Source organism: Oncorhynchus kisutch, linkage group LG29, assembly GCF_002021735.2.
Source record: "Oncorhynchus kisutch isolate 150728-3 linkage group LG29, Okis_V2, whole genome shotgun sequence".
Lineage (NCBI taxonomy): Eukaryota > Metazoa > Chordata > Actinopteri > Salmoniformes > Salmonidae > Oncorhynchus > Oncorhynchus kisutch.
In genome coordinates, this window is record NC_034202.2 from 3821743 (window position 1) to 3847110 (window position 25368).

The 25368-nt window shown below is 40.6% G+C and overlaps 2 protein-coding genes, 1 long non-coding RNA gene and 6 other non-coding genes across 9 annotated transcripts in view; 2 read left to right on the top strand and 7 right to left on the bottom strand.

Moving 5' to 3' along the window:
* Positions 1-1633, top strand: part of LOC116358288 (uncharacterized) — a 2841-nt gene extending 1208 nt beyond the window's left edge. Inside the window, exon 3 of the long non-coding RNA XR_004206170.1 lies at positions 1-1633. This exon is cut by the window's left edge and continues 286 nt beyond it. This is a non-coding gene — a long non-coding RNA (uncharacterized LOC116358288).
* An 11143-nt stretch (positions 1634-12776) lies between these two features.
* Positions 12777-16342, bottom strand: LOC109873841 (60S ribosomal protein L7a). Its single transcript, XM_020465569.2, has 8 exons — positions 16301-16342; positions 15397-15517; positions 15022-15171; positions 14598-14738; positions 14318-14397; positions 13914-14044; positions 13595-13664; positions 12777-12920 (listed from the first exon to the last, which is right to left on the bottom strand). The coding sequence occupies exons 1-8, from the start codon at positions 16301-16303 to the stop codon at positions 12816-12818; spliced, it is 801 nt and encodes a 266-aa protein (XP_020321158.2). The 5' UTR covers positions 16304-16342; the 3' UTR covers positions 12777-12815.
* LOC116358331 (small nucleolar RNA SNORD36) lies at positions 13742-13807 on the bottom strand. Its single transcript, XR_004206230.1, has one exon. It is a non-coding gene; the product is annotated as a small nucleolar RNA SNORD36 (small nucleolar RNA).
* Positions 14131-14207, bottom strand: LOC116358330 (small nucleolar RNA SNORD36). The gene has a single exon (XR_004206229.1). It is a non-coding gene; the product is annotated as a small nucleolar RNA SNORD36 (small nucleolar RNA).
* LOC116358329 (small nucleolar RNA SNORD36) lies at positions 14480-14547 on the bottom strand. Its single transcript, XR_004206228.1, has one exon. It is a non-coding gene; the product is annotated as a small nucleolar RNA SNORD36 (small nucleolar RNA).
* On the bottom strand, positions 14863-14931 carry LOC116358335 (small nucleolar RNA SNORD24). The gene has a single exon (XR_004206234.1). It is a non-coding gene; the product is annotated as a small nucleolar RNA SNORD24 (small nucleolar RNA).
* LOC116358334 (small nucleolar RNA SNORD24) lies at positions 15258-15326 on the bottom strand. The gene has a single exon (XR_004206233.1). It is a non-coding gene; the product is annotated as a small nucleolar RNA SNORD24 (small nucleolar RNA).
* On the bottom strand, positions 15593-15669 carry LOC116358328 (small nucleolar RNA SNORD36). Its single transcript, XR_004206227.1, has one exon. It is a non-coding gene; the product is annotated as a small nucleolar RNA SNORD36 (small nucleolar RNA).
* On the top strand, positions 16321-19740 carry LOC109874201 (mediator of RNA polymerase II transcription subunit 22). Its single transcript, XM_020466018.2, has 4 exons — positions 16321-16456; positions 16702-16850; positions 18160-18240; positions 18552-19740. The coding sequence occupies exons 2-4, from the start codon at positions 16728-16730 to the stop codon at positions 18768-18770; spliced, it is 423 nt and encodes a 140-aa protein (XP_020321607.1). The 5' UTR covers positions 16321-16456; positions 16702-16727; the 3' UTR covers positions 18771-19740.
* The last annotated feature ends 5628 nt before the right edge of the window (positions 19741-25368 follow it).

Consider the following 25368-nt stretch of genomic DNA (forward strand, 5'->3'; position numbering starts at 1 on the left):
TTCTCACAGCCTTTTACTCTAAAAGCCAGAGAGGTCCAGCTACACACACGTATGGTTGCTTTATTAAGAGGTCAGTACAGCCAAGATATATCCTTCTGGCATAAAACCATGTCACGCTTGTTAAGCATCAATCTGATTTTAAAAAAACACCCAAACAAATGATAAAAGCCATATGTAACATGGATACTTCTAGAATACCACCAGAACTGATCTCCTTAATTAACGAGAGAGGTCCCCCCCCCACATCAGCCCTCATCTCCCATAACCCTTACACATGAACACCCATTGTCACAGGTGAACTTATATCCTTAATTAACCAAATGAATGAGAGCACCCGACCTTCAGCAGCTACACACACAACTCCTATAACCCGTACACATTATCCTTAATTAACCAAGTGAATGAGAGCACACCGTCTTCAGCACCCCCCCCCCCCCTTCACATACACACCTCCTATAACTCCTATACATGATGACAATGAGCAACCACATGATGATTTTGAGGAATTAGAAAATTGTGTTTTAAATTCACATGTATCAATCAGAGCCATAATTATGCAGTCGTTTATGTCATGATGTTGGATACTCTAGGATACTCTTTTAGAGGGCTACAGATTTTGTCAAACCTTGTGATGTCTTACAACTTGAAATATGTTGTGATAGTCTGCAAAACACAGTATCTCTTGTTGTACCTAATGGCGAAGCAGATCTTGAACAATTTATAGCCCTGCTGGAACGTCTTGTTCAATCTAATTTATCCATCATAGCTGATAGGACCTTAGAACTTGCTGTACAAATAGTCTGCCAACCCGCAGGCGGAGGGGGTCAAAGAAGAAAAATTGATAGTCTCATGCAATCTGAAATCATAAAAAATAAGCAGGCCATCTCATAAACGTTAACAATCCTGGTAATTAGTTATGCTTTGCAATAGGCCCCACATTTACTCAACCATGGATGTACTGATCTAGAAGCTTTTACAAAAGGCTAGTGAGCTCCAAAAGGTTGTAGGTCTAGGTAGGTCTGACATAGTAAAATTTGCTGAACATCAAGATTGTAGTTTTGTGCCATATTAGAGCTAATTCAGCTCTCTTGAAATTCCAGAACAACCCTCAATCTCATCCTCATATTCTGTGCTTTTATGTGAAAAACAACCATTTTTATGGTATTACCAACATCAGAGCTTTGTGTCCATGTCATTCAGGCTACAGCCGACAGGGGGCACTCTTGTCGTTATAACAGTTCAGTGTGTCAGGATGAAAAATGTCCGATGCAGCCCTTACACCATGTGAGGATTGTCATCATACATATCGTTCTGCCTACTGCTACGAAAAACACATTGAAACATGGCACCCCAAGGCATGTAAATCTGTAAGCAGTTAACAAGAAATATCATGCCATTGCAATTACAACCTTAAAATAGACAACCCCCAAATTCACTTATGGGGTATCATACACTGCCCAATCTGTAAAGGGCTTTGAAAAGCAGAGACACTGAAGTGATTCAAGAAGTGGAACATGAGTTCTATTTGGTGAACATTCAGAGGGATATGATTTATGACTGAGAGGAATCAGGGATTAATTAGCCTATTTTTGTATCTACCATGACTTTGAAGGGTGAAAAGTGGCTGCCAGAGGGCCCCAATTGTGCACTACTCTTTCTAAAACATTTCAGAAAAACCCCAGTACAAATTGAACGTTTTGAACTGGGGTTTTTCTGAAATGTTTTAGAAAGCGTTAAATTTGTAGCTCACAATTTTAGAGCCTATGATTCCTATCTTCTTTTGAACCCCTTGATACAACAAGGCGTTGCACCCAGGGTCAAAGTCCAAGGTAGTAAAATCTTGTGTTTTGTAGACCCCGCCTTCAACCTGTCAAACTAAGTACATTGACAGTTTCTTACTCCATGACCCCTGGAGTTGTACAACTATTGCATTGGCATGCATGAAAACCTATCGTACACACTTTTTACCTCCAGCATCTACAGCTATTCCATCGCTTGGCAACTACCGCCGACAATTCAAGTCATACTCTAGCGGCTCCGTTCAATGGTCGGAGTACTTATCCCAGGCTAATAACATTTTTATTCAACATAAAAAAGAGGGAAAAAAGATTGGACCCTACCATGTAGATGGCTACACACATTTTGACGGTGTTGAGACCGTGTATAAGTACAACGGTTGTTTCTTCCACGGTTGTAAATCTTGCTTTGTGCCCCAGGCCATGTGTGTCTTAACCCGAAAGAGTTTTGGGGATATGTACCAGGAGTTCCAGGACAGAATGGAATCTTTACAGGCTGCTTATGGGGTGAGCGTTACGGTTATCTGGGAAAGTGAATGGACAGAACTCAAAAAGTCTGCTACCCGAACCCCTGGAACCCCGCCAGGCCTTGTATGGAGGTCATACCAATGCTTTGACATTAAGGTATATAGCGCAACCTGATGAGAAAATTGGATATGTAGATTTTACATCCCTTTATCCTCATGTAGTGAGTTCCTCTCTTGTTATCCTGAAATGATTCACCATGATTTACCACAAAACTATTTTGGTCTGATAAAAGCAACTGTTTACCCTCCCCAGGGCTTGTTTCTGCCACTGTTGCCTTACAAGGGACCTCAATGAAAATGTTTATTTCCCTTTTGTCACACCTGCAGTGAAAACAACAACCAGGAAAAGCCTTGTGATGATTCAGACCCATACACCCATACACTGGTCCGAGCCCTGACAGGTGTATGAGTCACTGCTGAATTCTCTAAGCAACTGTTATAGAGAAGGGGTAGCATGTGGCCAAAATCTTTGAAGTGTAAAATTTTTCCGGACCAATATGAAACTTCATATTCTTCATTCTTGAGTCAAGACATTGCCCTGGTGCAATGGAGACATGACAAGAAGTGGGTTCTACCCCCGGGTAATGTCAATGTGTTTCTTGCATTATTTACCACGGCCTATGGTCGACTTGAACTGTACACCCTCGTGGAGCAGGTTCAGAGGCGGGTTCTTTACCATGACACAGACACTGTGGTCTATGTAAGAAAACCTGGTGATTGGAACCCCCCTCTTAGCAACTATCTGGGTGGTTTAACAAGTGAACTCGAAGTTGGTGACCATATCAAAAAGTGGTCATCCTGTGACCCAAAAGCTATGCTTTTAGGGCTAAAGACAATCACGTGGTGTTGAAAGCCAAAGGCGTGACTCACAACTATGAAAATGCCTCCCGTGTAAACTTGGAATCAATCACACGCTTTGTCAGGGGTTCATAAATGACCAGAATAGTGAATTAAACATTTTTAACTCCTACAAAAAGATTTTTAGAGATAGAACCCATTTTTATCTATGTAATGCCCCACTTACTGAAAGATTCCAGGTAGTCTATGACAAGAGATTGCTTGTACCTGACGGGACCACCTTGCCCTTTGGCTACTGACTTATGTTACAAGTCCTGTATGTCTTAACCCTTAAGATATAATGGCTGCGGTAGAAGGTTTTGATCCCCGGTTGCAACTACCATTTACGCCCTTAATCGCAGGCCCATCCAATAGCGGTAAAACTCGTTTTGTAATAAGTATTTTAGAGAATTCTGAACATGTTATCTCAGAAACCTGACAATATTGTGTGGTGTTATTCATGTTATCAATCTTTGTAAGATGAGTTGTTGAAGAAAATAAAAATCAAGTTTGTTGAAGGAACACCCGCATCCCTGTCTGACGAACTTTTACCTCCTTATAAAAACAATCTGCTGGTTTTGGATGATATGCCTCTTGCTGGAATGAACATCCTGAAATAGCACGAGCTTTGACTCAATATCAAACCTGTCCGTGTTTTACTTGGTACAAAATGTGTTTCACCAAGGTAAAAAAAAAAGCTGTACCATTAGTTTGAACGCCAATTACTTGATTTAGTTCAAAACCCTAGAGACAAACTACAAATAAACATTCTAGCTCAGCAGATGTACACTGGAAGGAAATCCTACTTTATGGAAAGGTATGAGTACGCTACCAAAGCACCATTTCCTTATTTTAAATGTGGATTTAAAATCAAATACTCCAGAACACCTGAGGCTCCGAGCAGGATTGTTTCCGTGGGAGTGGCCGACAGTTTACATTCCGAAAAAATGTAAATTTGTCTCTGTGTTTAAAAAGAAACCTACTGCTCTTGATATCCCTAGTTGGGGCTACCCCTAAAGAACGCAAGGCCATCTTGGGTTATTGTTCTTCAGATCTCATATTATCATTATGTGAGATTGCATTGAATCTTCTCAAAGGCCACATTCCACTCACCCTGACCCAATTAAAAAAATTAAAGAGACAAAAGACTGCCATCAAAATCTTTTCCAATAAAAGGGCCAGTCTTCAAAAGAAAAGACAATCTGGGGGTTTTCTTCTACCTTTACTAAGTAGAGCCGTGCCCTTCATCACCAGCCTTATTGCTGCCAGATGTGGGGGTTGAACACAGAATGTGATGGCCAATAAAATGTACTAAGTGCCTCAACAAGAGTTGGATAGACTTAAACAGCAATTACAATTTCCTGAAATTATCAGATAAACAGCCGAAAATGATTTGGATATGGCCATGAAGGATATTTGGAACAGAAGAGGTTTGAATCCCTATGATAAGGTCCAAAAATACACAAACCTCTTGCAAAGGTATTTGGCACTTGGTTAAACAAGGTGAGAGAGACCAACCATTTATCACTTTCCCTACCAGAATCCTTAAAGGATAAAGAGCATAGAGAGAGCAATGTCCCTGTAATGCCTAGACCAGAGATCTTACCGGTTGAAGTTCAAATGCATGTTGAAGATAATGTTATGCATGACCTGTTGACACATGTTCCAGCACATAACAGGAAAAATGTTAGATACATTATGAACAAAATAAAAGACTCAAAGGAGGCCGCTACTTGGAATGACAAAGGAGAGTTTATCTTTCAGGGAGATGTTGTCAGTGGTTCTCATATGATGGACTTGCTTTAAAGTACCACAGCAACCCACAGGATTGCTGATGACAGAAGACCTCCTCGGTGGTATCAGTTTCTTAAAGCCCTGGCAGTCCTCAAACATTCCACTCTCAGGTCTACCAAACTATAAGCTTCACCAACAGATTGAGGAGGATAGAAGACCTCCTGGGTGGCGTCAGTTTCTTAAATCCCTGGCAGTCCTCAACATTCCACTCTCAGGTCTACCAAACTATAAGCTTCGCCAACAGATTGAGGAGGATAGAAGACCTCCTCGGTGGCATCAGTTTCTTAAAGCCCTGGCAGTCCTCAACATTCCACTCTCAGGTCTACCAAACTATAAGCTTCGCCAACAGATTGAGGAGGATAGAAGACCTCCTCGGTGGCATCAGTGTCTTAAAGCCCTGGCAGTCCTCAACATTTCACTCTCAGTTCTACCAAACTATAAGCTTCACCAACAGATTCAAACTTTAAAACATACACTTCAAAGAGCTACAGCTCTCCTAAAGATGTTCTTGGAACCCCTCCCCCTTTTGAAAGGGCTAATGATAACTCATTGACATGAGCCCTTCCTGTCTTTCTCCCATAGTCTCGCATTAGGAATCAGGAGACCCAGCCCTGTATTAAAGTACACATACTTAAACACCTTTGATATTTTCTAACAAAACAATCTATGGTGCTATCCTCACTTCTTAAATCATCATTATAAAGAGACATAACATCTTCAAAATAAACTCCACAGGCTCTTTGGCATAGGTAGAATACACAGTGTTGACCACATGTAGTAGAAAGGTTATCTTGTGCTATAGTAGATCTTTGATCCGTTTTTTTTTCAAAAACTGTTTAATAGATGTGGGGAAATGTGAAAATCCGGGGGGAAAGCCGTAGGAATCAAAAAAAGTTGAGATTTTTCTACCTCCTTCTTCACCTTCTAATGTCACAGCTAGCCAATCAATGTTCACCAGGCATGTGTTAAGGATGGGTATTGACAATAAAGATGGCCGGTCGATCTTTCCATTTCTCAAAAGGTAGTTCATCACAAGCCCATACTCCACAAATGTTTTTCCAATCAAGCAGCTCATGAGACCTTCTAGCTTTTGGGTATTCATGTTTTTGCTCAATGATCCTTAATATATTAATTAATAATAATAATAATAATCCACTAAGACTTGTCTTCGAGCATTCACTTCCAAGATTAAATCAGAGCATGTATTAACAAGCTAAAGGTGAACGGAAACACATTTCCAGCCTGAGGTTACCTTGGGACACCGCAGACAGATTTCCTGAGGTGTCATCATCGGGTGATGAATTGAAACCATGCAATGTGTAACCCCCTGCAAAATCATTTCTGTCAATAGGTAAAGAGAGAACTTTTAGATGCCTCCCTGTAGCCAGATATGTTATTGAATTGTGCTTCGAAGACCTTAGCAGGGAGCTGACGTCCATCCTGACAGAGAGCTATTTTTAATGTAAGCTGTATTAGAGGCGTGATCAACCAAGCCTATAACAATGTAACGGGGTAACGGGCCTAAAAACTGTTTTTTTTACTGCAGATTCTACTCCCCACGGGTATGCTGAATGTTTTCATGGTAATTCTTTGGAGAGGGTAAAGATAATTTCCTTTCATCAAAGCCTCATCAAAGACCCAGAGTTCCCAAAGTTCATCAAAGACCCAGATGAAGTGCTGGAGATACAGACACGTTTTAATAAAAAAGTGTAGCCCCCAACACTTTTAAACTAAAGTCACCGTCTTAGGCAGACATCAGACAAAACTCCTCCTTGGCCCTTGTTAATTTTAGCCTTAAATCAACCGAATTTAAGAGGAAACATTCTTGAAAGAAAATGCCAGAGTGTATAGGCCCTAGAGTGTATAGGCCCTCGAGATTCTGTACAGTAGCGAGCACTTGCCTCCAGTCCTTTGTTTTCACTGGTGGTGGGATCTATGTCTTCCATAGATGCTCCTGCAGTATCCTTGATAAACAGCCCAGTGCTGAATAGTGTCTTCGGAGTAGTTTAGTAAACATTCCAGGATAGCCCTATAAGGATAGGTGGCACTGCTTTGACTGATAAGGCGTTCACCCAAAGTCACATTCACTTGGGAGAAGATGGTTGCCAAGGGTTAATTAATGAGGCTCACCTTGGCATCATTTGCAATATTAGTACCATGTCTTTTGGTCACTTTGACACGTAAATGTAATAAGGTGTTTTTGAGGTCCAGGTAGTTGCCACAATGGCCTGGGATGAAAAACTCCATTGTCTGTCATGGCAGAGAGTGGGGTTACCTCCGCTTTACATGGTAACCATGATGACCCGGTAATCCATGACCCACTTGATCAACATAGTATGAGACATATCGGTTAGGGTCGAGATGGTGGTTGTGTTCCATAACCATTTTAATTTATTTGTATTATATTTATATATAATATATTATATATTTTATCTTTCATTATATTTATATAATACAAATAAATTAAAATGGTTATGGTACACAACCACCATCTCGACCCTATATATATATATATATATGTAGAGAGATTTTGGTGGGTCTAAAATTGAGTTTTACAATCGTTTTACCATAAGTAAATTCAATATTTTTGTTCTGATCCGTTTTAAGTTCAACCTGAATGTTTTCAATATATTTCTTGTTTACAGGTACATAGTGTGGCATGTCATAGTTAACAGTGACTACATCACCATATTTTCCATCTATATGAACTGTTCTTGGGAGGGGCACATAACTGTCTCCTACCCTTTGATAGGATATGATGTCGGTATACAAAAACATGTTGTAAAACCCTGCATGTATATCTGCTGGGAATAGGAATAATTTATCTTTCAAATATGTCCATATATTGGGATTCATCCCCAACATGTAGGCTAAATTATCACTGGTCTTTATAGCCCCCTCATCATCCCCTGAGATTTGTACACGTTTATGAATAGGGTTGTAGTTCAATAGTATTTTAATATGGTTGAGGGTTAGGAGGCCGTTCAACTCAAAGATGATCCTCTCTACAGTTCTACAGAATAATTTTTTAACCTCTCTTGGGTAGGGGGCAGTATTTTGACGTCCAGATGACAAGCGTGCCCACAGTAAACTACCTGTTACTCAGGCCCAGAAGCTAGGATATGCAGAATTTGTAGATTTGGATAGAAAACACTCTAAAACTGTTACAATTATGTCTGTGAGTATAACAGAACTGATATGGCAGGCAAAACCCAAAAAATAATCAGCCTACCCCTACTTTCAAACACTTGTATTATAAGACCAAGCCCTCTCAGATTGCAGTTCCTAGGGCTTCCACTAGATATCAATTGTCTTTAGAAAGAGTTTCAGGCTGGGTTTTGGAAAAATGAGCCAGAAATTGTCGTTTTTCTAGGTGGCTCCCATTTTGGCGTTAGTGCTTCTAAGCACGTGGAAGACATTGCGTCCTTTGGTATTTTTCTCCGGTAAAGACAATAACGATTCTCCATCTTAAATTTGATCGTTTAGTTACGTATTTACGTTTTTGATTATTAACGTTTGATTATAAACACTGTTTGACTTGTTTGGAAAAGTTTCTTAGTAACGTTTGGGATTCATTTTGTAAACATTTTGATGGAGGGAAACTGGGTGGATTATAGACTGAAGCGCACCAGCTAAACTGAGTTTTTATGGATTTAAAGGAGGACATTATCGAACAAAAGGACCATTTGTGATGTAACTGGGACCTTTTGGAGTGGCAACAGAAGATCATCAAAGGTAAGACACTTTCGTGTCACACCTGCCTGGTTGAAATATGTTTTTCATGTGTTTGTATGCGGGGCGCTGTCCTCAGATAATCGCATGGTTTGCTTTCACCGTAAAGCCTTTTTGAAATCTCACACAGCGGCTGGATTAACAAGAAGCTAAGCTTTATTTTGAGGTATTACACTTGTGATTTTATGGAAGTTAAATATTTATAATTCTGTCATTTGAATTTCACGCTCTGCTACCGTCCCACCTGCCCATAAGAAGTTAAACTCAGACATCTCAGAATTCACAAAGTCAAACACAGACTGTGCATCTCGCCCACTTGGCACATCAAAGTAGCCCAAGAAATGTTCCTGAATAAAGGCCTGATCATCCACATAACAGATGATAACTGACAACCGGTTGTGACAGCTGATGTCTGTGGTTTCCTTCATTTGCCATTTGAAAAACAGTGCTGCTTCCACTTTTCTTTTAATCTCACTTTTAATGGATGATGCGATGGAAGCTATAAAAATCCTTCTGAATTGATTCTGACATCCCAGAAAAGACAGTAAAAAGTTCCATATGTTCAGCAAGTAATGCATCATAACGTGTTATTACCTCTGCAAGCTCCTTGTAGTTGCCCTTGTTAGTGGAATTTTCCCTCTCGTTGTGTCCTCTAAAATTCTGGCCTTCTAGGCAGAGTTCCTTTGTCCAGTGTCTGTGTTCTTTTGCCCATCTTAATCTTTTCATTTTATTGGCCAGTCTGAGATATATTTTCTTTGAAACTCTGCCTAGAAGGACAGCATCCTGGAGTCGCCTCTTCACTGTTAACATTGAGACTGGTGTTTTGCGAGTAAGCGCTGAACAAAAAGTTATATTGACTACGTCCGTCTTAGATCTCTCATTAATGTCACCATTATAGTGCAAGTAATGTCTTTTTTAGTGTTGTGTTGAGTAGTGGCTTTGCTGGCATGCATCTAAAAAAATATATATCTTGGCCCACCAAGATTTACATGCTAAAATTGACACTGATTCTAGGGACTCTAGTGAATAGACTGGACCCTGGTTTTATGAACACTCAATCAATTGTTTAGCTTGTACAGTGCTATATATGTACTGTATAGTGTCCAGCAGCTCCATTTTAAGCTGCTTGATCACAGTAAAAGTCCAGCAACACTTGCTATGACCTTGCTTTTTGTTCAAACACACCTTTTTTGTATAATAAGGACTTTAGTGAGAAAACTGGACCCTGGTTTTATGGACAATTTAACGCACAATCGTTTTTCCTGTACAGTCTAATTTGTTTGTGCAACACAACAAAAATACAGCAAGACTTTCCTTAAACATTGTATCCTTGAACAATAGCGCCAGTTAACATTAACCATACAATCAAAATAATGTTTTTAAATGTTCATTGTATTGTTTCGGTAGCCTATTATTATGTTCTTTACATTCATTTATTTAAGCTACAAACATGTCAAAATCTGCTCCACCTTATATTTGTTCTTTTATACAAAGTAGTAATTCTCTTCAGGTGAGATTTTTCCTCCATGTAGTTATGATTCTGTATCATACAGTTTTAGCTCAGACTTTTATTTGGAAGGAAAAATCTGTAAACCAGATATCTTGACATTGCTTCAGGGACACTAATATTTCCAGAGATACTTTTGAGGAGATGGAAACTCTATTGAAATCGCATTAACGCCCATTGTGTATGTTTCCTATGCGTTGTCAATGGGCATTCTGGGCTATTTTGGGACAAGAAGAGCTATCCTTCAAGGGCTGTATTCCAAACACTTAAAAGACAAAATACTTTACAAAGGAGCATGACTTTAGCGTCTTTAAAAATGATATACTTTTCTTTATTATTTAGTTTTATATTTATTTGTTTTTTGGGGGGTAAGTTGTCTTTTCACGGAAAAATTTAACAATTTTCCTCAATCTCATTGACAAAACCCCATAATGTCAAAGCGAACAGGTTTTTAGAAATATATAAAACCTTTGAAAAAAACATACCTTTACATAAACATTCAGATCCAACTAGGGTTTATCTGTATTTTTCATAGCTTTCTACATAGACCGATGCTAGCACTAAAACCGCACTCAATGAGCTGCATACCGCCATAAACAAACAGGGAACCGCTCACCCAGAGGCAGCACTCCTAGTGGCCCAGGGACTTTAATGCAGGGAAAATTAAACAAGTTTGACCTAATATCTATCAGCATGTTAAATGTGCAACCAGAGGGAAAAGAAACTCAAGACCACCTTTACTCCACACACAGATGCGTACAAAGCTCTCCCTCCATTTGGCAAATCTGACCATAATCGATCCTCCTGATTCCTGCTTACAAGCCAATATAAAAGCAGGAAGCCCCAGTGACTCAGTCTATAAAAAAGTGTTCAGATGAAGCAGATGCTAAACTACAAGACTGTTTTGCTAGCACAGACTGGAATATGTTCTGGGATACTTCGATGGCATTGAGGAGTTTACCACATCAGTCACTGGCTTCATCAATAAGCCCATCGATGAAGTTGTCCCCATAATGCTTGTATATACACAATTCCCAACCAGAAGCCATGGATTACAGGCAGCATTTACACTGATTTAAAGGGCTGCCACTTTCAAGGAGAAGGACTCTAACCCGAAGCTTATAAGAAATGCCGCAATGCCCTCCAACGAAACATCAAACAGGCAAAGTGTCAATACAGGACTGTCACATCTGCTCCAGCAACGCCCTCTGCTGCTCATCCTGTCTCCTTGGCCTGCCACCACTCCCCCAGTACTCTCCCCCCTCCCCCTCTGTGTGTGTGGGCGAGACAAGTGTGCTGGTGTCAGTGCAGATCCCCACCAGCTGCAACCTGTTCCATAATCAAGACCTCTACAAATACTCAGTGCTGCCACGCTGCCAGATCGTAATCTCTGCTCAGTCAGCCTACGTTCATAGCCGTTTGTTACTATTCAAATCCTGTTATTCTGTTGTGCCCGTTTTCCTCTCCACTACAGTTCTGCCCGCTCCGACTTTGGTCCGTCTCGTCATCCTAGGAGGGAAATAATGAAATGTTCAATACACATGTTAACAATAAATGTGGCTCAATTCAGTTCTTTCAGAGACCCACAATCAAAGCTACGACACAAATGTACTCTGGGTGTCACTGAGTAGACGGACACCCCATGTCATTGATCCACAGGTAAATTTGTACCGTGAAATAAGTATGCCTGTAATTAAGTCCAATACATCCAGTGTGATATCTGATTGTCTTTTATATAACATTTCAAACTCATTTAGCATGATCTATTCAATGTCATATTTATACTATTTGTATTCATTTGCATCAGTCAATGATACTTTTATTTTGAAGGCTAACCGCAAAGTCCACTATTGTGGCTAATCCTTATTGTGGCTAGATTCACAGATGGTTCTTATTTGATCAATGGTGGTGGTCGGACCAGTCTTATAAATCAGGGTTATTTTAAGATGACACAGCTAGATAACTATAGCTACTGAAAAAAAAGATTGTCGTTTTGCTCTCCTTTTGGGGAAGAACGTTGTTTGCATCCATGAGCTAGCCAGCTTTTTATTTTTATAACCAGCGTCATAGCATACGTAATCGATGAATTGTTGTGACAGTGAAATCAATGTGTTAACTACGTAAAACAATAAACGCTTTAAATTGTGTGACGGTCGATTGGGCAAAAGCTTATTTGACACGCCAGTGTTATTTGAAGCATATTTTTTGACATGCAAAGACCCAAATGGCGTTTCATACTCACCTACCCCTTCCTTATCATTCAAGGGACGCGCAGCTGTAAGTTAACTGGCAAACTGCCATGCCACTCTCCCGCTGTCTTTCCAGAGCACGCGCTGATACTGCATACTTTGTCTCTTCTCTTCGGTTGCATGCTGCATTCTGTTGTGGCTGAGCCACTTGTTCACATACAGCCAAACTTCTCATCGGATCTACACGAATTTCGCAGTTCACATTTTGCGTTCAAAACCGCTAGTTTGCATTCCTTCAATTGACTGATTTCCTTTTCTGAACTCTGTAAAATTGTTTAATTTTTTGTTCAGTATACACACACAATCCAATCTGACAAAACACCAGAAAAAAACGTGCATATTTCTTGGGACATTTATTTTGATAGCAAACAGTTTATCCGAGCTTGGTGGCCAGTTCCTTGGCCTTTGCCTTCTCCAGCTTTGTGATGCGGGCGGTGGATTTGGGGCCCATGATACCACCTCCCCAGTGACGACGGATCTAGGAAAGGAAGCACATTGTCATGATTTAATTCAGCCTGGTGGGGAATGGCATAATAAAGACATTTTAGAGAAATGCGAAGACTGCAGCAATCTGGTGACTTGTGTGCCTCCAGATCCCCTCCAGTTATCTGGCAACAGGATATCGCAATATTTTTGACAATCGATATTTGACTCGTGTATCAGTTTGTAAAAAGGTAGCGCTAGCTAGAGCTAGTCTGCTGTGCCAAAAGGCTGGTGTTTTTAATCCTATAGCTTGTTCTCAATCCCACAAAAAACAGTGAGCCAACATGTTCAGCACTACCATTTCCCCAATTGATCAGAACTCGTTTTCAGGTCCTCTGTCTCCCTGCAGCATACAGTGAGCAATACGTTTGGAACATAAAAATCACAATACATTTTGTATCGGCGCCTAAGTATCGTGAGGTTCCTGCCAATTCCCTGCCCTGAAGCCATATACAGAAATTAACACATGCAAAGGGTCGTTAACAACAAATTGCATCAGTGATCCGAGTGGGTGTCAATATCCCTTTTAAGAGAGCAAATATGTCAAGTAATCTGCAAAACCAACACGTGAACCCACAAGATAATCCATTCCATCTTCAGGACACCAAAACATACTGGCTTGACTACTTGTCAATATTAACAAAGATGGTGGGCAGACCAGCCACTCACCTCCTCGTATCTGTCATTGTAGTTGGTCTTGATGGCTTCCACCAGCTTGGCAAGGGCACCTTTGTCCTCACTGAAAAGGTAGGAACATGTCATCAGTGCATCGTCACAAACAACATTTGAGATCCAGTTAACAATGCACACAATCCTTTGGTTCATGGTTAAAAAGCTCATAAAGCAACAAGTTCAGTTGAAGAAATTCATACATCATTGCCAAAGGATTTAATCAATTTTATAAAGCAGAAGCGCAACTTCCTAGGCGTAGGCCTCAGTGCATCAACACCACTTTCACAAATGTTTGGCTATGCCACCTGTTACTTACGGGTTTGTCTGTGTGAAGGCAACTGAAGTGCAGGTCTTTCTGTGCACCAGTCGTCCCAACCTGGCCTTTCCCTTGACAATGCAGTAAGGGACACCCATCTTACGACACAGAGCAGGCAGGAACACCACTAACTACAAAGTGGAAACGAAAATGTCAGGTATCTATTATTTTTGGACCAAACACTTGACTGTGCTTTTGCTTCTCAACTACATTAGTCTTTGCTCAGAATTAAAAAGATTGTATGTTTTGATCCACATTGAGGATTCAGGTGAAGAAATTCAAGCATCATTGCAAAGAACCACATTAGCCCATGAATAATGATCAAGTCTGCAACAGCTCACCCACATTGAGCAAAATAAGCATAGAATAGTGAACAAAGGATACTCCCACAAAGGAGTCCTAACCTCAATAGGGTCCACATCGTGGGCAATGACCACCAGCTGGGCCTTCTTGCTTTCCACTAGAGTGGTGACTGTGTTCACACCTATGGGAGAATTCAACATGGATATCAAAAACATGTTCAACCACAAGTTCTCTTGAACTAGTCAAAAACAATTATTGTGGCTGATGCTCAGAGTTAAAAAGCTCAAACTACATGATTGTTTCAGGTGAAGAAACTCAAACATCATTGCATCAAGGCCAAAGTATGTCATCTAAAAATGACTTCAATCCCTCATGCCTCACCTGCACGGAGAACAGGAGGCCTCTTGGTTGGGGTATCTCCCTTTCCAGCAGCCTTCTGCTCAGCGCGGGCCAGCAGCCTCTGCTTCTTCTCCTGCTTGGTCTCTGGCCTGTACTTGTGGGCCAGTTTGAACAGCTGTGTGGCTGCGGAGATACAGAATTAGTCGACCCACGGGATCTGAGGAATTGCAGAAAACATCTGCAACTCAAGTTGTCAAAAGTTAGGGATCCAGCCAAATAGCTTGAGGGTATTTCAAGTACAGTAAGGTGCATCAGTGATCTTGGTGGGTGTCAACATTGCTGTTCAGTTAGCAAATATTCTTTCACATCATCTGCAAAACATACAATATACCAGCCATCCTCAGAAACAATTCCCTCATGTCAATACACAACTCAGCAATATTGATAAGCCCATGCACAGACTTACCCGTCTGGCGGTCCAGTGCCTGGGTGAACTGGTTGATCGCAGGGGGGACCTTCAGACGCTTGTACAGGATGGAGCGCTGCCTCTGCAGGCGAATGTAGCGGGGCCATTTCACAAAGCGTGTCAGATCACGCTTGGGCTGGATGTCCTGACCTATAACATGGGGGGGGAGGTTAGTGCATCTAATCACTTTGGAATGAATAGAAAATAGCCTGAAGCCACTATAATCATGAAAGAAGTGCATCAGCGATCTTGGTGGGTTGTCTGCATTGTTGTTAAGATAGCAAATATTCTTTACATCATCTGCACATACTGACATGGGAAAATGTGTAACAGTTGGTTAAAACGTAATAGAAATCCCAGGTTGACTTTACTCACCAATGCCATAGTTCTTTGGCCTCTTCTCGAACAGGGGATTGACCACTTTCTTGGCCTCGTGCTTCTTGGCCACAGAAGGGGCGGGTGCCACCTTCTTCCCCTTAGACTTCTTGCCTTTAGGCTTTCAAAAACAGGTAGACTGGTCACAACGTTAAACGGTCAAATACATTTAACATAATATAACTTGACTGTGGCTTTAGCTCAGGGTTAAAAAGCTCGTGTTTTGAATCAACATAACAGATTCAGTTCAACAAATTCAAAGCATCATTGCAAAAGCCATTAATAAAAAGTCTGTGCGAACAGACATCAACACTAGCGTCTTTGGAGGTAACGTTAGCTATGGCTACCTAGTTAGCACATTTAACTACCCAGCTCTCAAAGGCATACAATGGTTTACTTGACAACTTCGAATTACTTGATATCCTTCACTACTACCGTTATGGACAATGAGTAAACAATCTGGGCGCATGGAACAGGCCGTGAGACGCGTAACCTGAACTGACGTGCAGTTAGGCCTTTGAGACTAGCTAGCCCACTCGCTAGCTACGTTGCAATAGCCCTTTAGTCCCACATCAACTATACATTTTCCAAGATGCATAAAAAGTGTAATGCATTATTTAACGTTTCCATAAACTGCATTTCAACAAGTTCCTAGACACAGATGGTGTTAAAATAAACCACTCTGTATGGGTGGTGTTCCTGCGGACAACTTCCAAGTGCCAAGTCATGGGAGATTTCGGATAAAACAGCAAAACATTATTACCATACCAATGTGAAATGGGTGCTTTGTTTATGTACGACAAGTAAGAGTAACTTTTATGACACAAAAAACATTTAAAAATAAGATGGTAAGGGATGAAAACATGTATATTTTCCCCACCAAACGAAATATCCATACACTCACCATGTTGGATCAGATAGAAAGGAAGACCTATGCATTGTGGGTAATTTAAGTTCCGCGATACCTTGATGTGACGTCATTAACAATCGACGGCAGGGTTGTTTTTCAACGGGATTTTTATGTTTTTATAAATAGTATTTTTCAACAATGAATTTGAAGGTAAGTGAGATTTCATGAATAATACTAGACTATATATAGGGTGCACAATCATAGGATATGTCTAAACATATTTGGTTGTTGCATTTCTATGTACATTTTTGCAAGTGGAGGAAGTTAATACACTTGTGATAAACTAACGTTACTAACGTTAGCCAGTGCCATGCACTTGCCGTTTTATTTTTCTGGTTAACAACATAACTTTATGATCGTATTTTATGTTATTTATATTCTTTATGTGCTTTTAGTGGATTTGTTCACATTCCTGAATACTATGGCAAGCCAAAGAGCGCTACCTCAAAGCAAGGAGAGCCTTCTTCAGAACTACAACAAAAGACTGAAGGATGACATTAGGTCCATTCTAGACAACCTCACAGAAATCATCAAAACTGCAAAGGTAGCTGTAACATTACGATATTTGTGTGTGCGTGTGTGTGTGTGTGTGCGCGCGCCACGTGCGCAGCATGCAACCTGTGTAAAAAGTGCAGTGAAATTCTTACCGTTTAGAGTTCTTTCCCAAAAATGCAGTGACAATAATAGTAATATTAATAATATAGAAAATAGAGTAGCAAATACAAGTAAAAATAAAAACCACATAAAAACTGTGATGCGCGTTAAAGAACATGAAAATGCAAGTATGTACTGGTCAGTGGCAGTACCTTATTCAATGTGCAGGAGTGGTTGAGGTGGGTTTATACATAAAAAGTGACTGGTAGTAGGATATACATGTGAACAGGCCTGAAAAGTGACTGTTAGTAGGATATACATGTGAACAGGCCTGAAAAGTGACTGGTAGTAGGATATACATGTGAACAGGCCTGAAAAGTGACTGGTAGTAGGATATACATGTGAACAGGCCTGAAAAGTGACTGGTAGTAGGATATACATGTGAACAGGCCTGAAAAGTGACTGGTAGTAGGATATACATGTGAACAGGCCTGAAAAGTGACTGGTAGTAGGATATACATGTGAACAGGCCTGAAAAGTGACTGGTAGTAGGATATACATGTGAACAGGCCTGAAAAGTGACTGGTAGTAGGATATACATGTGAACAGGCCTGAAAAGTGACTGGTAGTAGGATATACATGTGAACAGGCCTGAAAAGTGACTGGTAGCAGGAATATATAAATACTCATGGTAATATACTAATGGTAGAATATACATGTAAACATGAGTAATAGTGACCAGTAGCAGAATAAATAGATACAGTAAATACTATTGGTAATGGCAATCAATAATCATTGGACAGCTGCATAATGGAGTAATACATCTAATCAATAATAATTTTAGCAGCAGCGTAGGTTGTGTTTGAGTTTGTATAGACCTGTTGATGGTCTGTGGGAGAGGGAGAGCAGTTGTGGTTAGCAATTTTACCGTGTTATGGCCAGGGGATTAAAGCTGTTTAGGAGTCTGTTTGTCCGAGTTTTGATGCACTGGTAACGCCTGCCAGACTGGAGCATGGAGAACATGTCTCGGGTGGCTGGAATCTTTGGCAATTTCTCAGACACCACCTGGCATGTACGTCCTGGATAGCTGGGAGCTCGCTACCACCCTCTTGTAGGGCCTTCCAGTCGCAGAGTGGTGAGACATAGTGTGTGTTTGTCTGTGTGAGAGAGAGAAACAGAAAAGGTGTTGATTTTTTACTGAAAGAATGATGGTTCAACTAAAAGAGTAATCTCTCCAAAATGTGGTTGTTTTGCTTCAGGTAGAGGATGAGACACAGGTCTCTCGGGCTACACAGGCTGAGCAGGACCATTATGAGATGCATGTCAGAGCAGCCAACATAGTAAGTACATTCATTATACTATACATACATACCACCCAGCGTCCCTTGAAACTAAACAAACTTGTCTTTAAACCCCAGAGTGTATATTCATGACACTAGTAAAGTAAATGATAAACATGGAATTTAATCCTGGCTCATGTTCATTGGGGCATGAAACAGAAAACATTTGAAAATCCTCTGAAACTAAAACGTTGGTAGTCCTTCCCTGTTTCAGTCAGTGCTTTCCCCATTTGGTGCATAATGAACATGAGTGCATGTTACAAAGCAAAAGCACCAGTGATAATCCCAGTGCTTTGTTGTTGTGTCTAAAGGTGCGTGCGGGCGAGTCCCTGATGAAACTGGTGTCGGACCTGAAACAGTTCCTGATCCTCAACGACTTCCCGTCAGTCAATGAGGCCATCAGCCTGCAGAACCAGCAGCTGCGCTCGCTGCAGGAGGAGTGCGACAAGAAGCTCACCTCGCTCCGCGACGAGATCGCCATCGACCTGTACGAGTTAGAGGAAGAATATTACTCCTCCAGGTACAAGTAGGCTCATACTGTACAGTCGTTGATCATTTAGCCTACTCCATCATGCCCTATAGCCCCAACCTAGCCCCTACATTATAGCACCTATACCCCTCACCGCTGTGCCTTATGAAGGGTTGATCTTACCCCACCACCTCAGTCATATCCATTAGTTCGTTATTGTCTTTGTGTGTTGAGTCAACTTCATTAGAATATCTAAATGCCCGGGTTCAATAGATGATTGATCTATCAATGGTCAAAAATCAATTGCAGTACATTTAACGTGAGAATCTCATTTAGTTTAAAATGAAATGAAGTGCCTTGTTTGACATGCCTCTGGGAGTTTTTATCCTCATGTATGATAGATTGTAGGTCTCTACATGGTAAATGTTACACTCAATCATAAGTGTGGAGTTTCTACAGTTGCTATATTCTTCCTCAGTTCTTTGTAATAGGCAAATGGAAGTGATGAATAAGAGAACATGCATAGAGAGGAGGAAAGGGAAATGTCAGAAAAATACATGTTAAATGCTTTGTAGCATATTTCTTGGACTCTTATGAAGAACAAAAACTATGATACAATCACAAAAATCACTGGAAGATTATTTATTTTCAATTGTTGTAGTTGTTCCTCCATTAACATGTCTTTATAACCCCAAATATAAATTATGGATGTATAGGTCGATTAACCATTGTATAATCACACCAGCCATTTGAAGCTTTCTATGTTATTAATTTTCTATAGAATGTTTTTTTTGACTGGAAAGTGCTAGACATGTCTCAAATCCAGTCTCATAAACTTGTTTGAACAGAGTCCAGTATCTCTACCGATTCCATCCCTAGCTAGCCGACGAGTTACCAAGCCAGTAACCGTGCAAACTGTGTTCACAAAGCATACATTGTTGCACGAACATCAACTATGGCATTAAGTCTATATCAGTCACCCACCCTTAAACCCTTTTAAACTTTGAAAAATAAACCAGGAGACAAAACAATGTAGTTCGTTGTCTAATTTGTTTAACTGTGAGATATCTAGCTGTCTCTCTGGATGCTGCTTTTAGGCATGCAAGGTGTTGTGGCCACTCTTTTTCTCTGCCTTTGCATTTCCTGTTCTTACACCTGCATCAGGACCTAATACACTTCTGAGATTATGGTTACAAAATTAGGTGATTTAGGTGTTTTAAGCACTCAGTTCAAGATGACCCAAAGCTAGTCATTGACCCTTTGCTCCAGGTCATGTTCCATTGATTGTGTTGCATTTGGAAATGGAAAAAACAAGCTATGAACGTGTTCAGTTGACCATCTTTGAGATCGCATTGAGGCTGTTAATAGCGAAGACGGACAGGAATGAAGACACACTTATATAGGGATATCATCACAGCACCAGATAACATTTCTCTGTGATCCTTAGAGCTTAAGCTTGTCCTTTATACTGCTGTTTACTGACTTCTTGTTTGTATCATACCTGTCTGTCTCTTTTGTGCATGTGTGTGTGTGTGTGTGTGTGTGTGTGTGTGTGTGTGTCTGTACCAGATGTGAGTCTGCCCCTTCCTCTCTGTGCTTTGCTGATTCTATGCCCCCCTATGGTTTTTGTTCTGGTAAAGCTTCAGTCAGTGGGACAGTACGGACCTGCCTCTGTGCGAGGCCTACCGGCGCCAGGACAGTTGGGCGTCCCCGGACGGGGGTGACACATCTAGGTCAGCCCAGGAGGGCGTGGAGGACACAGACGGACCCACCTCACAGGAAACTACCCCCAAACACAACTTAAACGGTCACGGGACCACTGGCCCGATAGATGAGCCCTAAAGCACTGGAGCAGACCATATGGATGGGCACAAAGACGGGTTGGGTGACAACGTCAAAAACATTATGCACACACATCGATGTGGCCGGAAGGCATGCATTTTTATGATTCTAAACGGTCAGATAGCTAACAACAATGACAAGAAGCTTCCAAGTGGGGAATTGTAGGTGGCTTGTTTCATCTTTTTCACTAGCTACAGTTCAAGTCGGAAGTTTACATACATTTAGGTTGGAGTCATTTGAAAACTCATTTTTCTACAACTCCACAAATATTTTGTGAACAAACTATAGTTTTGGCAAGTCGGTTAGGACATCTACTTTGTGCATGACACAAGTAATTTTTCCAACAACTGTTTACAGTCAGATTAATTTAACTTATAATTCACTTTATCACAATTCCAGTGGATCAGAAGTTTACATACACTAAGTTGACTGTGCCTTTAAACAGCTTGGGAAATTCCAGAAAATAATGTCATGGCTTTAGAAGCTTCTGATAGGCTAATTGACATAATTTTAGTCAATTGGAGGTTTTACTGTGGATGTATTTCAAGGCCTACCTTCAAACTCAGTGCCTCTTTGCTTGACATCATGGGAAAATCAAAAGAAATCAGCAAAGACCTCAGAAAAACAATTGTAGACCTCCACAAGTCTGGTTCATCCTTGGGAGCAATTTCAAAACGCCTGAAGGTACCACGTTCATCTGTACAAACAATAATATGCAAGTGGGACCACACACATGGGACCACACAGCCGTCATACCGCTCGGGAAGGAGACGCGTTCTGTCTCCTAGAGTACTTTGGTAGGAAAAGTGCAAATCAATCCCAGAACAACAGCAAAGGACCATGTGAAGATGCTGAAGGAAACAGGTACAAAAGTATCAATATCCACAGTAAAACGAGTCCCTATATCGACATAACCTGAAAGGCCGCTCAGCAAGGAAGAAGCCACTGCTACAAAACCGCCATAAAAAAGCCAGATTACGGTTTGCAACTGCACATGGAGAAATGTCCTCTGGTCTGATGAAACAAAAATAGAACTGTTTGGCCATAATGGCCATCATTATGTTTAGAGGAAAAAGGGGAAGGCTTGTAGGCCGAAGGACACCATCCCAACCATGAAGCACGGGGGTGGCAGCATCAAACATGGGGGTGCTTTGCTGCAGGAGGGACTGGTGCACTTCACAAAATAGATGGCATCATGAGGGGGGAAAATTATGTGGATATATTGAAGCAACATCTTAAGACATTAGTCAGGAAGTTAAAGCTTGGTTGCAAATGGGTCTTCCAAATGGAAAATGACCCCAAGCATAACTTCCAAAGTTATGGCTTAAGGACAACAAAGTTCAGGTATTGGAGTGGTCATCACAAAGCCATGACCCCAATCCTCTAGAACATTTGTGGGCAGAACTAAAAAAGTGTGTGTGAGCAAGGAGGCCCACAAACCTGACTCAGTTACACCAGCTCTGCCAGGAGGAATGAGCCAAAATTCACCCAATTTATTGTGGGAAGCTTGTGGAAGGCTACCTGAAACTTTTGACCCAAGGTAACAATTTAAAGGCAATGCTGCCAAATGCTAATTGAGTGTATGTAAACTTCTGACCCACTGGGAATGTGAAGAAAGAATGCAAAGCTGAAATAATTATTCTCTCTACTATTATTCTGACATTTCACATTCTTAAAATAAAGTGGTGATCCTAACTGACCTAAAACAGGGAATTTTGGCTAGGATTAAATGTCAGGAATTATGAAAAACTGAGTTTAAATGTATTTGGCTAAGGTGTATGTAAACTTCCGACTTCAACTGTATGTAACCAACAGCTGTAACGATGTATTTGAGAGAGAAGTGCTCATTGGGCAAATGTATTTATGTTTTCAATAAACATTTGGAGACTAAATGTAGTTTACAACCCTGTCTGTTTTGCCCTATAGTTGTGCACAGGTCGGTTTGGTTGCTAAACAAATCAACCCTTCTATTGGAACAAGAGAATGGACCTCTCCCTCCATCACTGTGTATAACTATGGTTCTAACAACACTCCAAACTGCACAAACATCACACATATTTTATGAAATCAATCATGGTAATCAACTGTAACAGTTCATAAATGCTGTAGGATCTGTAGGAATTTTAGTGTTGTTCATTCATGAATAGTTGGGACAAGATTAGAAGTAATAATACAACTAGTTTGAAGACTTAATTAGCTGGCCTAAACACCTTAAAATGTGTCCCTGGATATCTAACATTATAAAAGTTTTGTATTTTGCTCTTTCTGGTGTTAATATGCCCAATATGTACATTGTTGTTGATATTTCGTTTGGTGAAACACGTTTCAGTTAACTCAGTGGCAGAGATGTACAGTATTACTACATGCCATTTTCTTTCGTTCTGTTAAAACATGTTTAAATGTATGACTATAGGACAGCATGTCATGGACATGTTATTGGATTTCTTTTGCAGCAGTATTTTTAGTAATTCCATGAAGGATTAGACAAGTCAATAAAACACAATTATAAACTCAAGCTTCGGCATCTTATCTTTAAAAATATCCCAGATATTTCTGGAAAAATCTGAAAATGTATACTGCTACAACAAAAATACTTTTAACTTTGACACAAAAATTCTACAATAGCATGGGAAATGTATTGTAGAAACCAAGGATGGAATGACACCATCACATTTCACATGCTATCTGCAATGGTAAAATACAAATATAGACAATACATAACATTGATCAAGTCCCAGACATTATAACAATGCTGGAAACAAAAAAGGAGAAGGGGCTATAAAGACAACGGTGTTCACGAGGAAAACAGGCAGATTTTGGTTTTCTGAAGAACCTTTAGGGCTGGCTACCAGGACACAGATTACGCCTAGTCCGAGACTAAAAAGCATGTTTAGTAGAGCTTGGACAGACGAGTGCAGATTGACAGTTGGCTTCTCTAATAGGTCAAAATATGTCAGCTAAAAATATAAACTTCTCTTCATTTCAGAAATACTGTGTTATCCTATCAGTATCAGCAGTTGATTCTCTCAAAACGGTGTGTGAATGTTTATATAGAGTATCAGTTGAAAGTTTGGAAAATCACCTAATCATTCCAAGGTTTTTCGTTATTTAAATGTTTTTTCTACATTGTAGAATAATAGTGAAGACATCAAAAATATGGAATAACATATGGAATCATGTAGGAACCAAAAAAGTGTTAAACAAATCTAAATATATTTTATATATTCGAGATTCTTCAAAGTAGCCACCCTTTGCCTTGATGACAGCTTTGCACACTCTTGGCATTCTCTCAACCAGCTTCATGAGGTAGTCACCTGGAATGCATTTCAATTAACAGATGTGCCTTGTTAATTTGTGGAATTTCTTCCTTTAATGCATTTGAGCCAATCAGTTGTGTTGTGACAAGGTAGGGGTTGTAAACAATAGATAGCCCTATTTGATAAAAGACAAAGTCCATGTTATGGCAAGAACAGCTCAAATAAGCAAAGAGAAACAACAGTCCATCATTACTTTAAGACATGAAGGTCAGTCAATCAGGAAAAGTACAAGAACTTTGTAATTTTCTTCAAGTGCAGTCACAAAAACCATCAAGCGCTATGACGAAACTGTCTCTCAGAAGGACCGCCACAGGAAAGGACGACCCAGAGTTACATCTGCCGCAGAGGATAAATTACAGCCCAAATAAATGCTTCACGGAGTTCAAGTAACAGACACATCTCAACATCAACTGTTCAGAGGAGACTGAATCAGGACTTCATGGTCGAATTTCTGCAAAGAAACCACTACTAAAGGACACCAATAATAAGAAGAGACTTGCTTGAGCCATGAGAAACATGAGCAATGGACATTAGACGCAGTATAGGGGGTAGTGCGTACGCCCCAGTACATCACTGGGGCTAAGCTGCCTGCCATCCAGGACCTCTACACCAGGTGGTGTCAGAGGAAGGCCCTAAAAATGGTCAAAGACCCCAGCCACCCCAGTCATAGACTGTTCTCTCTACTACCACATGGCAAGCGGTACCGGAGTGCCAAGTCTAAGACAAAAAGGCTTCTCAACATTTTTTACCCCCAAGCCATAATCAAATGGCTACCCGGACTATTTGCATTGTGTGCCCCCCCCAGCCCCTCTTTTACGCTGCTGCTGCTCTCTGTTTATCATATATGCATAGTCACTTTATCTATACATTCATGTGCATACTACCTCAATCAACCTGACTAACCAGTGTCTGTATGTAGCCTCGCTACTGTATATAGTTTCGCTACTGTTATTTTTCACTGCATTTTTACTGTTGTTTTTATTTCTTTACTTATCTATTGTTCAACTCATACGTTTTTGCACTATTGGTTAGAGCCTGTAAGTAAGCATTTCACTGTAAGGTCTACAGTTGTAGACTGTTGTATTCGGAGCATGTGACAAATAAACTTTGATTTGATTTGAGACCGGTGGAAATCTGTTCTTTGGTCTGATGAATCCAAATTTGAGGTTTTTGGTTCCAACCGCCATATCTTTGTGAGACGCAGAGTAGGTGAACAGATGATCTCAGCATGTGTGATTCCCACCGTGAAGCATGGAGGAGGACGTGTAATGGAGTACGTGTAATAGTGTGCGGGTGCTTTGCTGCTGATACTGTCTGTGATTTATTTAGAATTCAAGGCACACTTAACCAGCATGGCAACCACAGCATTCTGCAGCGATATGCCATCCCATCTGGTTTGAGCTTAGTGGGACTATCATATGTTTCTCAACAGGACAATGACGCAACACACATCTCCAGGCTTTCTAAGGGATATTTGACCAAGAAGGAGAGTGATGGAGT

Coding starts and splice junctions, on each gene's coding strand:
- LOC109873841 (XM_020465569.2), bottom strand. Junction 14,739..15,021: donor GGCACTGGACCGCCAGACGG/GTAAGTCTGTGC, acceptor GTATCTCCGCAG/CCACACAGCTGTTCAAACTG. Junction 14,398..14,597: donor GCCTCCTGTTCTCCGTGCAG/GTGAGGCATGAG, acceptor ATTCTCCCATAG/GTGTGAACACAGTCACCACT.
- LOC109874201 (XM_020466018.2), top strand. CDS start 16,728: ATGGCAAGCCAAAGAGCGCTACCTCAAAGCAAGGAGAGCCTTCTTCAG. Junction 16,851..18,159: donor AAATCATCAAAACTGCAAAG/GTAGCTGTAACA, acceptor GTTTTGCTTCAG/GTAGAGGATGAGACACAGGT. Junction 18,241..18,551: donor ATGTCAGAGCAGCCAACATA/GTAAGTACATTC, acceptor TTGTGTCTAAAG/GTGCGTGCGGGCGAGTCCCT.